At 45.9% G+C, this 12,500-nt stretch overlaps 1 protein-coding gene across 6 annotated transcripts in view; it reads left to right on the top strand.

Annotated features, from left to right (window-relative positions):
* The window catches only part of fhod1 (formin homology 2 domain containing 1), a 46,441-nt gene that overhangs the window by 7,814 nt on the left and 26,127 nt on the right, over window positions 1-12,500 (top strand). For all 6 annotated transcript variants that reach the window (XM_070922127.1, XM_070922064.1, XM_070921985.1 and 3 more), the window contains exons 3-7: window positions 1,347-1,411; window positions 9,757-9,824; window positions 10,097-10,202; window positions 10,997-11,091; window positions 12,037-12,148. In XM_070922127.1, coding sequence (XP_070778228.1) covers window positions 1,347-1,411; window positions 9,757-9,824; window positions 10,097-10,202; window positions 10,997-11,091; window positions 12,037-12,148 — 446 coding nt within the window. The remainder of the gene's footprint in view (window positions 1-1,346; window positions 1,412-9,756; window positions 9,825-10,096; window positions 10,203-10,996; window positions 11,092-12,036; window positions 12,149-12,500) is intronic.

Below are 12,500 nucleotides of genomic sequence, written 5' to 3'. Positions count from 1 at the left end.
TTGAATATTCTCTCCACCATGTTTCCCTGTTGGTTTGATCCACTGCGGTATCATTCTCTCTCCTGCTCGTCTCCTTACATACACCCTTCTGTTACTGCCAGAAGTCTCTAACCTGGATTCATCAGTAAATAGGACTTTTCTTCATCCACAGTAAAATGCTGCTGTTTCTTAGCCCACCCCAAGTGTTTGGCCTTGTTTCCCCTTCTGAGAAGTGGTTTAGAAACTGCTGCTGGTCCTCTGAGACCACTACAAGACCGCCTTCTTTTGACAGGCCTTTTGCTGATTGGAGTGTGGCGTTCTTTATTTAGCAGATTGTGTATCTGTGATGAAGGTGCTTTTCTATCTCTCAGGGAACTAAGCTTGATGTATTGATCTTCTGATGGTGTGGTCACTGTTGGTCTGCCTGATCGAGCTTTGGATACAACTGATCCCGTTTCTGCAAAGTGTTTTTGAGAAAGCCCCTCTTTGCTCAGAGTACCAGTTTGACCTCTGACACTTTGACTTAGTTCTGATGCCATGTTTCCCCCTATCACAATGCTGCTTAGTGAGCAATGACCTGCTGGAAACTTGAGGCACAGCCATATTTAGAACAGGTGAACACCGGCTGCAAGCTGAGTTCATTGAACGAGGAGATCAGATCCACCTGAGAGTCATCTGACCGCATGCTTCGATGGAAGGACACAACTCAAAGACATCTGACCTTTTGGACGAAGGAGTTCAGTTGGTCAATGCCGCAAATTTACTTAAATTTGATTATCGACCTAAAAATAGTGCAGGATCAAAATATTTCTTCTTCACTTTACATGTCATAACTTGTGTTTTTAAATGTTTCTGAATCCTCAAACTTTGTGATTATTTCCAGGTTTATGTGAAAATACTGAGATTTTCAATGTGGTCTCAGACTTTTGGACTTTTTTATACATATATATATATATATATATATACATAATACAGAACATGCAGCACGTCCTGTCATGAACGTGTCAGATATTAAAGTCTCTCTGTAATGACATTACGTGATGAACTGGTGTGAGAATGAGGAGGAGGATGAGGAGGAAGATACCTCACCACTGTTGTCTCCGTCTCATCACACATACAGTGAATATAGAAGACGTGTTTTAACATCGAGTCAAAGGAGGTTTAATATGGCTTTTCTGACCTGTTTTCTGCTTCAGGTCTGTGTTGATCTGCCTCTCCAGCATGAGCTCAATACTGGGAGGTTGAACTGGTTGTACTGGGTGGCTTCCAGTGTCCCTGTGAAGTCCTCTCTGGAGAAGTACATTTTCAGATATTCATATTTCACTGGATGTTTGTGTGTGAACACTTTGTCTCTCTGTTTTCCACAGAAAAGGGAAGAAGCCCATCGTGATCCTGAGGACTCAGCTCTCAGTCCGTGTTCACTCCATCCTGGGTAATTATCTCCTCCATGTCCTCTTGTTTGTTCTTTCCACGGCTCCGTCCTCTCCTGCAGCAGAGGAGTGATGACTCAGGGGAAACTCTCTTTCTGTCCACACGTTCACCACAGTGACGTGTCCCTCAGTCAGCTGGGAGGATCTCCTTCCTGTCTACTGCTCAGACTCTCCGTCTGCCTTCTATTGAGACATGTCGCTCACAGAGTACCATTTAGTTTATTTGTTCTACAAACATCTCATAACCTGTGTCATGATTACTGGAGGAGCGAATCAGTGCAGCTTGTTTGATTCAGGAGCAGTGTTTTGTCTTCAGCTTTCATCATCTTTTATTAGATTAAAGACAGCTGCAGAGAGACAGGAAAGGCAGGAGAGAGAAAGACAGGATGACGTGCAGCAGCCCGGGCTGCTGTGGTAAGGACTCAGTCTTAGGACCTGGTGGTTCACACTCCACCAGGTGAGCCACCGGGGCGCCCTGCTCTTCAGGTTTTCTGGTCTCACGGCAGACGGGATCCTGGTGGCTTCTGACATCTGAAAATAAGTTACAAGACAAGAAGAGAAGGCAAAAAATGAGTCAGAACCATTTTTGTGGAACAGAACAGTTTTTGTCTGTTCCATCATTTGAATGATCTTGTGACCCCTCAGATTCAGCCAGAGGGCCCTTTGGGAACCGCTGCTTTAGCTTCTGATGGGCTAGCAGGGTTAGCAGATGTAGCTGCTGCCGCTGAAGTCTGTTTCAGTGTAGGTGCAGCGTGTCCTCAGCAGGTTGGACACCTCGGCTGCTGATCTCTGGACTTCATGTTTACAGAGCTGTATATATATATATATATATATATATATATATATATATGTGTGTGTGTGTTTTTGTCCACCGTGGGCTTCCATAGCACCGATCAAACATCTTCCTGAGGAGACGGTCGTGGTTTCTTGTGTGTGGAGTCCTGATTATGATGAGTGAACGGAGGAGTCACTCTCAGGAATGGTGAGAGGATAGAAGATGTGGTTTCCTGATGTTTTGAGTCATGCAACAACGTTTGTCGTCAGTGGTTTCAGTTTCCTCACAGCAGCTTCATTCATCAGCAATCTCTCGTCTCTGTAAGTGAACAACAGACGTCTGCTGTTCTCATGTGGTCCCTCTGTAGGCCATCATATAAACTGTACATAAACATTTACTTCTTTATCCTCTAGTTAGTAAAGTTCAGCTGACTGTGGATCAGTTTTCAGTTAAGGAAACATTAATGAGTGACATGCTGACTCGTCACTGCAGCGTCTGCTCTGGTTATTGAGGGAGTAACTGTTGGTCCTGTTGAGTCCGTCTTGACGCCTCAGCATCACAAGTGTTAAACTGGTCCTGTCTTGTCTGTGGTCCCTCTCTGGTCACACGGTCAGAATGAACAGACCTCAGGTCAGCTCTTATCTCTGCCTCTGCTGCCTGTGTTTGTGTTGGTTTGTAACAGCTCTCCTCCTCAGAGGGTTTCCAGTCTTTCATTCTGTTTCCTTGTTGCTGTTCTGATCCCAGCAGACCAAACCTCCAGTCTGGTTCCAGGGTTTTATTTTCAGCCTGTTGTGTTCCTGTTGAGTTCCTGTTCAGCAGCTGGACACATTTACACTAGACAGGACCAACTTAAAGAGGCTTCAGTCATTCAGAAGTCTTATTTTCTTCAAGGATTTTACAACGGGTACATCTGGAGGGGGTCTCAGACTCAGTAGTTTACACCCTGGATCCCCTGAGATCCTTAAAGCAACTTTTTTGGGGTTCTCAACTATTAATAACTATTATTATTTTGAAGCCTTAAGGCCCGGTCACACCAGCATTAAATATCTCGGAGAACAATAAGAAGCCGCCCTGACAGAGCTGAGCTCTGATTGGACGGAGAGTTCAACTTGGAGGAAGGTAGCGTAGCTTGTTAGCTGTGTGTTAGCATCTGTCAGGAGGACATCAGGCTGATACAGCTGTTAATACACTTGACACTTAGTGTTACGTTAGCAACTGAGCTAAGCTAATGAGCTAACATTGTGCTGACTGAGCATTAACAAGCTTGCTAGCAGGGAGAGCTTCATGGTTTGCTAGTTAAGCCTGAATTAACTTCACACAGCGACTTTTATTCTGCTGTCGATCAATCGATCAATTAATCAATTGATTAATGGAGTCTCCCAGACTGATCGTAGGACTAAGCTTTCCACAGAAGCATCATAGAAATGATCCGAAGTTCAGACCTGCACAGTAACACAGCTTTGTTCACAATAACTGTGTTCAGTCCTGCTGATTTATCTGCTCTCAGTCTTACCAGTAGTGTACAGTTTGTCCTGAGGGTGGCGCTAGAGGAAAGATCATGCAGTCACTCAGACTGAAGGGTTCATCCTCTGGAGAGCTTCATGTAAATCTGTCCTGTAGTTGTTGAGATGGAACGTCATCTTTCCTGGGAAACACTGAACTTTCCCAGAGTTCCTGCTCTCTGGCCCCTCCCTCCACCCTCTCCTCCCCCTGCTCTGCCTGGCATGACCCCACCCTTCCTGCTCGGCAGGGGATTTCCCTGCATGCTTCCTCCTTCAAGCCCCGCTGTGTTTTAAATGACAGAGACTGGGTTCTCTCCTCTGCTGCCTTCAGGGTCAAACAAACAAGACGTTGTGCCAAGTCTGAGAGTGACAGCCTGGAACCATGCAGTTACAACATCTACAATCATCTCGTTCTTTTTCTGTGGAAGTAACACGCAAACTGTTCTTTGATTCATGTGGCAACAAATCCAAAAACAGAAAACAGACGTGAGATGAACAGTGGCTCCTTATTGGCTGAAGGTGGGCCACCTGCTGCACTGAATGCAGTGACACACACACACAAAGCTAAATGTGAGGAGCCGTCAGAAGAAGTGAAAGTGTGTAAAGAGGACGTCTGTGCTCATGAATCATGTCTGTTCTTGTCCTGATCTCACCTCTGTTACACAGTTTAGCCAGTCAGCTCCTGAAGGGTGCGTTCAGGTGATCCTCCTCAACTCGTAAAGTCAGAAACTTGTGAATAGACTTCTGTAGGATGTAAATACTGACTCCAGATGTAAAGTGGACAGCTGTCCTCAAGTGATCAACACACACCAGCTGAGTGTGTGTGTGTGTGTGTGTGTGTGTGTGTGTGTGTGTGTGTGTGTGTGTGTGTGTGTGTGTGTGTGTGTGTGTGTGTGAGAAAGTGAGAGAGTTTATGCATTTAGGTGATCCTTGTCAACTTCTAAAGCTGGTGGAAAAAAATCACATGAATGCAACATGAATCCTTTGCCCTTCACAAACAGCCAATAACAACAGTGTGTGTGTGTGTGTGTGGGAGTGCAGTAAGCAGAGAGGAATTTCTCACACACGCACACACACACTCTTTCTCACACACTGTCTTTATAATAGCTGTTGTGGAGAAACTGTGCTGGCTGGCGGCCATCTTGGGTCAAAGTTGGATGTCAGTGAGTGACTCACCTTCCTCTCTGAGAGGAAACACTGAAAGACAGACGGGGGGACAGAGAGAGACCGGTCTGCTTCATCAGGACTGTGTGGGCCAACAGCTGTCATCAGATCCAAATATAGATCGACTGTGATCAGACATGTTTGCTTACAGAATGTGTTTGCTGTTGCTGTGAGCAGCCTGATGACGGTTATCAATATTAATGGTGCATATAAGTAAAGTGAACTGGTTCCAGTTGGCCGGTCGCCACTGGCCCAGTCAGGCTGTTAGCTGTGGATGTTCAGTCTGACTGTGTGCTGTTTGTCAGAGTTAGGAAGGCTGGGAAACATGTTTACTCTTTTTCATCAAACACAGTTTGTGTTCTGAGCTGAGCATTAAAAATATAACGTGTTCGTTCCAAACGTTATATTTCCATCCTGATGACTTCTCTTCTAACAGGTCCAGGTCCAAGTCCAGGTCCATGTTACAGACGGACTGTGTACAGTTGAATGGAAATACTGGGCCTCATGTTAGAGAGTGTTCATATGAACCTCTCTCACCTGTTGTTGGTGAAATGAGCATCAAACTGATGCGGTGAACAAAAGACAAATTATATTTTATTTCTGTCAGTAGTTGATTTCATTAAGACATTTGAATCCAGGTTCATTCAGGTGATGAACATGGTGAAGGCACTGGACCACTTGTTCACATTCATCTGTAATTAAAAAGAGAGTTCAAACATGGCTGCTCCCTGCAGGGGTCTACATGACGTTTCTTGTTACCTGTCGGCCAACATACACGCTGGTTCGATATATCTGTGATGATGCAGCACAAAGAGAGCCAACATCTGCATTTTATGATCAAATCTAAAACGCAAATGTGTCTTAGACTGACAAGTCGGTCTCACCAGCACCAGCCTTTACAGCCCAGCTGGACCGATTCATAAAACACAGCCGGTCTTTGTTCCACAGTGACAGCTGCTGCTGGTAAAGACCCTCAGGTCGAGCTTTATTTGGCTTCTTGTTAAACATAGAACAGGAACTCTGCAGGGATCTGCTGACGTCTGCCGGTGTTTTCAGATTGAAACTGGAGCTCTGTGATCTCTCTCACTGTGTTTAAAACATCTCTAACTATTCATCTGTCTTCTGTTTGGTTGTCACATCTGCCCCGTTTGTCCCGCTGAGCAATTTCAAGTAATTAGTGTTTAACCTCTGAAACCCTGCAGAGACAAACACGCTCTCCCAGCAGCGATATCAGTGAGTTTCAGGGACGTGTGTCTAAATGATGCAGCAGACATGTAGAATATTTCTATAACAGAATCCTGGAGTCTTTGTTCAAGCATCACAGAGCTTCACTGAAACACAACATATATATGCACGCACACACACACACACACACACACACACACACACACACACACACACACACACACACACATATGATACTGCCAGACTGACTGTTAATGGGAAAGATTAAGAGTTAAGATGCAGCAAAAGGCTGAAGACAAAACAGACAACGTGTGACTGCACAGGCTTTACAGAACAGAATATCATCATCATCATCTTTCATGTGTATGTGTGCGTTTCCATCCACCTGTTGTTATGCACATTTTCAATTTGCTCCTAAGAAGAGTGGAAACACAGAAAATAAAAGAATAAAATGCGCCCCCCCCCACCCCCATGTGGTTCGAGCAGTAAAGTGAGACCTTCTGTGTTCTCCACCTTCAGGCGGCGAGTTCTCTCTTTGTCAGTCATGTTGAATTTATTCTCTGTCTCTCAACGTTACAACTCATAAACAAGCTGCGCTGCAGGAGGTCGACTCGCTAATATTGCAGCAGGTTGAACTGAACAGACTGGAATAAACTGGGTCCCTGATCCTGCAGTAACGACAGAGTGCTAATGAAGGAGTCCACGGTGCCTTCTGAAAACTGCCGTCATTACAACAGTGACAGGAACAGAAGCCGTGTTCACTCCATGACCTCTCCTATAGCGCCACCTTCAGATCTTCACTTTTAGCTCCACTACAGGTGGAAGCAGTGGTATCTAAAATGTTTATATGTATAATCTGAAGCTGACACAAAGATGATTTTAAACCAGCAACATTATGAATCTGACCCCACATTTGTTACAGATCACAGATCAGACTCGCCTCATTCCTCTGTTTCATGCTGAAGTTGGACACAGTTAAAAGACTGCTGATTCATCATTCTCTCCTATAAACTTGTTACTAGGATCAACAGCAGAACCAGAGCTCTGGTCTCACTGAAGGCTTCATACAACTTGTTTCACACATGCAGTAGATCCACAGGAGATCTCCTGTGAGGAGTCGAGATGATGTTCCTGCCCTCTGTCAGGAGACACGTCTCACATAACTGTGTGTGCTGATGTGCAGCTTTCTGATTTATTGATTCTATCAGTTTAAGAATCTGTCGTCCTGCTGTGAAATACAGTCAGCTGACACCAGACTGTGAAACTGTCCATCATGACTTCCACATGGCTGTCTCTGTAACACGGCTGTCTCTGTAGCACGGCTGTCTCTGTAACAGGGCTGTCTCTGTAGCACGGCTGTCTCTGTAGCACGGCTGTCTCTGTAACAGGGCTGTCTCTGTAGCACGGCTGTCTCTGTAACAGGGCTGTCTCTGTAGCACGGCTGTCTCTGTAACAGGGCTGTCTCTGTAACAGCTGTCTCTGTAGCACGGCTGTCTCTGTAGCACGGCTGTCTCTGTAACAGGGCTGTCTCTGTAGCACGGTTGTCTCTGTAACAGGGCTGTCTCTGTAACTCTTGTCTCTTGTAGTCTCGTGGTTTTGTGGTCCTGTAGCCTTGTGGTCTTGTGGTCTCGTGGTTTTGTGGTCTCGTGGTTTTGTGGTCTCGTGGTTTTGTGGTCTCGTAGTCTTGTGGTTTTGTGGTCTCGTGGTTTTGTGGTCCTGTAGCCTTGTGGTCTCGTGATCTCGTGGTTTTGTGGTCTCGTGGTCTTGTGGCCTTGTGGTCTTGTGGTCTCGTAGCCTTGTGGCCTCATAGTCTCGTGGTTTTGTGGTCTCGTAGTTTCGTGGTCTCGTGGTTTTGTGGTCTTGTGGTTTTGTGGTCTTGTAGCCTCGTGGTCTTGTGGTCTCGTAGCCTTGTGGCCTCATAGTCTTGTGGTTTTGTGGTCTCGTAGTCTCGTGGTCTCGTGGTTTTGTGGTCTTGTAGCCTCGTGGTTTTGTGGTCTCGTGGTTTTGTGGTCTTGTAGCCTCGTGGTTTTGTGGTCTTGTGGTTTTGTGGTCTTGTAGCCTCGTGGTCTCATAGTCTCGTGGTATCGTAGTCTGGTAGTCTTGTGGTCTTGTGCAGGATAGTTTTAACCAGTAGACTTGGCAGCAGCCTCTCTCTGGTTGTGAGAATGCTGATGTGATGAAGTGACAGAGTTAAATAAGATGAGGAGAGCAGCTTCCTGTTTACTCCTCAGTAAACAATCTGAAAGAACAACTCTGCAACATGAACGTTTACACAAAGATGGACGTCAACAGAAGCAGAGCTCTCATCTGTCCAAAGATGGTTCTCCTGAGGAAGATGCATCACTCGACTTCTCACTGACAACGATGGCTGAGACGTCCTGATGTTTACTGTAACATCTGATCATGTTGATCTCATCGTCTCTTTACAAAGACAGAAGCACCGTGTTGTCGGTTGCATGTCGTGTTAAACACACACACTGTTGGACCTGGACAGCAGTCTTGTTTTCAGATGTGGTGCTTTTGTCCCCTCAGTCTTCGTTCTGTGTTGTAATCCTGTTTCAGTCCCACAAACGTGAAGAGTTTGTACTCCCACAGCCATGTTAACAAGACACTGCGTGTGTGTTCAAGATGTAAACACTGCTCTTCCTTGTTTTCTTTAGATGTCATCAGCCAGTAATCAATGCCAACAAGGCTCTCAGCCAGTCAAACCAGTAAGCTGATGGCCTCGACCAGTAGAGTTCTGACATCCCGTAATTTCACAGGGCAGAGTGGTGACAGCTGTTGATGTGGAGGTGAAGTCCATTCACACGGAACAGGGTGTGATTTATAGTTTGTGTTGCCATGACAACAGACTCCCATGACTTCCCGTTACTACGACGGCCGTGGTTACTGACTGTGTGTGTGTGTGAACTGTCTTGTGAACTTCTCGTTCTGTCTGCAGTCAGTTTGTTTGTGTTCAGCGTCTCATTAAACTTCAGCTCTTTAAAACGAGACTCAGAGAATTCTTCATTCTTTTACGTCTTACTTCCTGCTCTTACTTCCTTACTCGTTTCCTAGATCTTACTTACATTAGCTTCACTACTCCGTTGACTTCACTGCAGCATGCTAGCAGCTCTGTGAGGCTGTACTCAGACACAGGGGGGCTTTGAGCTGAGCTTCTTCCTCTGGTCTTTCTCAACATGCTGCATCTCATCATTTCCTGTGAAATACAGAATGAGTCAGGGGTCCTGACCTCTGGGAGAAACAAACAGGAAATAGTTTCCTCTCTGCAGCCCCCCCCCCCCCATTTATAGGCTTCCTCCTTGGGCTACTCCTAGCACCCCCCCACCCCTGAAATTCACTCTCACCCAGCACCCCCAGCAGGCTGTCACAACAGGTTCTGGAGCTGCTGAGGGTCCTGACTCAGCACATTTTCTATCAATCACTTATCAATAGCTTTATTGGTATAGATGGACTCACTCACTGTACGGTGGTGTGGGAGCTCTAGAGCTCTGACGTCAGGTTGCGTTTCTCCAAAACAGTTACCACCACCGCAACGACTCACATTGAAATGAATGGGAGGACTGACGTTTTCGCCGCATTTGGTCTGAATGCTGGAGACATTGCGTATACACACATTGTCTACATACGGCTTTGTCGCATTTAAACCTACAGAAGCGACGGCTGAACATTTATTCTGGTAGTAAAGTGACTTCCTGTGTTTCTTCTTCTTGTGTTTCAGAGAAGCTGTATAACTCTCAGGGTCCAGAGCTCAGACGGTCTCTCTTCTCCCTCAAACAACTCTTCCAGGTAAAACACACACTCTCATCAACAGCATTGTTTTATCTCTAATTTAAATACTAAATGATGTGATAATAACTAATAGAATAATAATAACTGTAGATGTTGGGGTGAAGGAGACTCTGCGATACAGACGCTGTCCAGTCGTCCTGACTCATCAGAATGATACCAAAGTTTTCATCCTTCTGTACGACTTCACATGAACAAGGGGAAGAAGGTTTAAGACGAGCAAAAGTGGATCCAGTCCACAGTCTGACATCTCCTCTGTCTTTTGTCTGCAGGATGATGAAGACCTGGTTCCAGAGTTCGTGGCCTCTGAAGGTTTGACGTGTTTCATTAAAGTTGGAGCGGAGGCTGACCACAACTACCAGAACTACATCCTGAGAGGTGAGACTCCGCCCTGCTGCTCAGAGGCCTCAGGACTCCCAGAGAGGACTAAACATCCTGTTGCATCCTCTTACAGACTTCTCCTTGACTTGGACTTCACTACAGCTCAGTCATAGCTTACTTAGTCACCGTGGCAACCCACTAGAGGGCGCTCACACACACACACACACACAGTCACCAGCAACAGCAGCTCCTCTGAGAGACATGACCCTGATGCAGCCTGTGATTTAAATACAGGTGAGCCAACCAGAGGTGCGTGTTCCCCCGGGGGGTCCTGGAGAGATTGTGGAGTAGATCAGCTCATTAGAGAAATAGAAATTATGATTTGATTGAAGTGTCAGTAAATAGAAGTCTTTTCCCAGCTGTGACTCAGTCAGCTGAAACGTTGAAAAAAGTTTTCTAATTGAAAGGTTGAACTTCAGTTTCTGTTACTGAAAACATCCTGAGAACATTCCAGACCCACCACAGCCAAAATATTGAAGGGGTATGATGAAGGATTACCGTCTGTCAGGTACCCCCCCCCCCCGAAACAGCGGAGCCACAGGCCTGAGACCAGCACACAGATCAGCAGAAGCAGATGCTACCCAACTCGGGGGCCCCGGTCTGCGGCTCCGTCAGCCGGTTTGTGATCGTCTCTCTGATGGAAAGTCGGAGCTGCAGCTCCACGTCCAGCAAACCCACAGAGAGCTGAGTCAGCTCTGCAGATTATAGGCTCGCCTGGAGCTGCTGGAGCCGTCTGTGGAAAGCTAACACTGACCTGTCTGTCTGCCTGTCTGTCTGTGTGTGTCTCTCAGCTCTCAGTCAGATCATGCTGTTTGTGGACGGTATGAACGGGGTGATAAACCACAATGAGACGGTGCAGTGGCTCTACACGCTGACAGGAAGTCTGGTGAGTCCCCAGACACAGAACAGCATAACTCAACAAACTTTTTAAACTGAAGAAATTCAATCTGAATATCAGCGATCCGGATCGTCTTCAGCCTGCGATTCCCTCCGTGTTGTTAAAGTTGCCAACAAACTCTCCTCTTAAAGAGGTCTCAAATGTGATTTGGTGAACTGCAGAAATCTGAAGGTGATCAGATGAAGCACGTACATCTTCAAACAGTGAAGAAGACGAGCTAGCTAGCAAACATGGATGTACACAATGTTCAGAAAATCGTCTTTGCAAATGTTTTATGAGGAGGAAAATACGTTGAGCACGTTCGTTAGAGTTAAAAAATTCATGCGCATGAGAAACACTGAATGGAAACTTTTGTTTGTTTACAAGAAATCAAAACCTTGTAAACAAACCTTTAATACCAGCTTTTATTTTGAAAGAATGGTTGTATGAAGTTTGTTTCTGAATAAGTCCGAAAATAATAAACCATATATACAAAAACATATCCATATAACCAGCTTGTTAAACCAGCAGCTGAGCTGACAGAAACATTTGCAGCCACCACGAACAAAGTTTGAGCCATCCACCACAGAAGAAGACGTGTTTGATGCTGCAACAGTGGAGCCTGTCAGCAGAACACAAGTCAGATTTATTAAAAACCTTTTATAATCTGAAATCTTAAACATCTGGTGGCATTCAGGACAAGTGGTGGGTTTGTTTTGATTCGGGGGCAGATGTTAAAGGGTCAGTGGTGACCTTCGACCGCCTGTTTAAAACCCACCACGACCCAGTTGGAGGACCTGGAGTCTGAGTGCTGATGAAAGAAATCCCAGTTTAATAAAGTGTTAAAGTTGTGGAGGAAGTGATTCAGATGAGTCAGTGATGGAGGAGGTTTAAGTATCAGAGTAGAGCTGTGGCGCCACCTGGTGGACAGACACTGATCGTCTCTCTCTGCAGTCTCGTCTGGTGGTGAAGACGTCTCTGAAGCTGCTCATCGTCTTCGTTGAATATTCAGAGTCCAACAGTCCTCGACTCATCAGCGCTGTCAACACAGTGGACGAGAGGAGAGGTACACACACACACACACACACAGACACACAAACAGACACACACACAGACACACAGACACACAGACAGACAGACAGACACACAGACAGACAGACAGACAGACAGACAGACACACAGACAGACAGACACACAGACACACACACACACAGACACACACACAGACACACAGACACACAAACAGACACACACACAGACACACAGACAGACAGACAGACACACACACAGACAGACAGACACACAGACACACACACAGACACACAGACACACACACACACAAACAGACACACACACAGACACACACACACACAGACAGACACACAGACAGACAGACAGACAGACACACAGACACACAA

Source organism: Enoplosus armatus, chromosome 1 (assembly GCF_043641665.1).
Source record: "Enoplosus armatus isolate fEnoArm2 chromosome 1, fEnoArm2.hap1, whole genome shotgun sequence".
NCBI classification, from domain to species: Eukaryota; Metazoa; Chordata; class Actinopteri; order Centrarchiformes; family Enoplosidae; genus Enoplosus; species Enoplosus armatus.
Note: the sequence above shows the minus strand (reverse complement) of the source record. Positions and strands in the feature narration are given on the sequence as shown.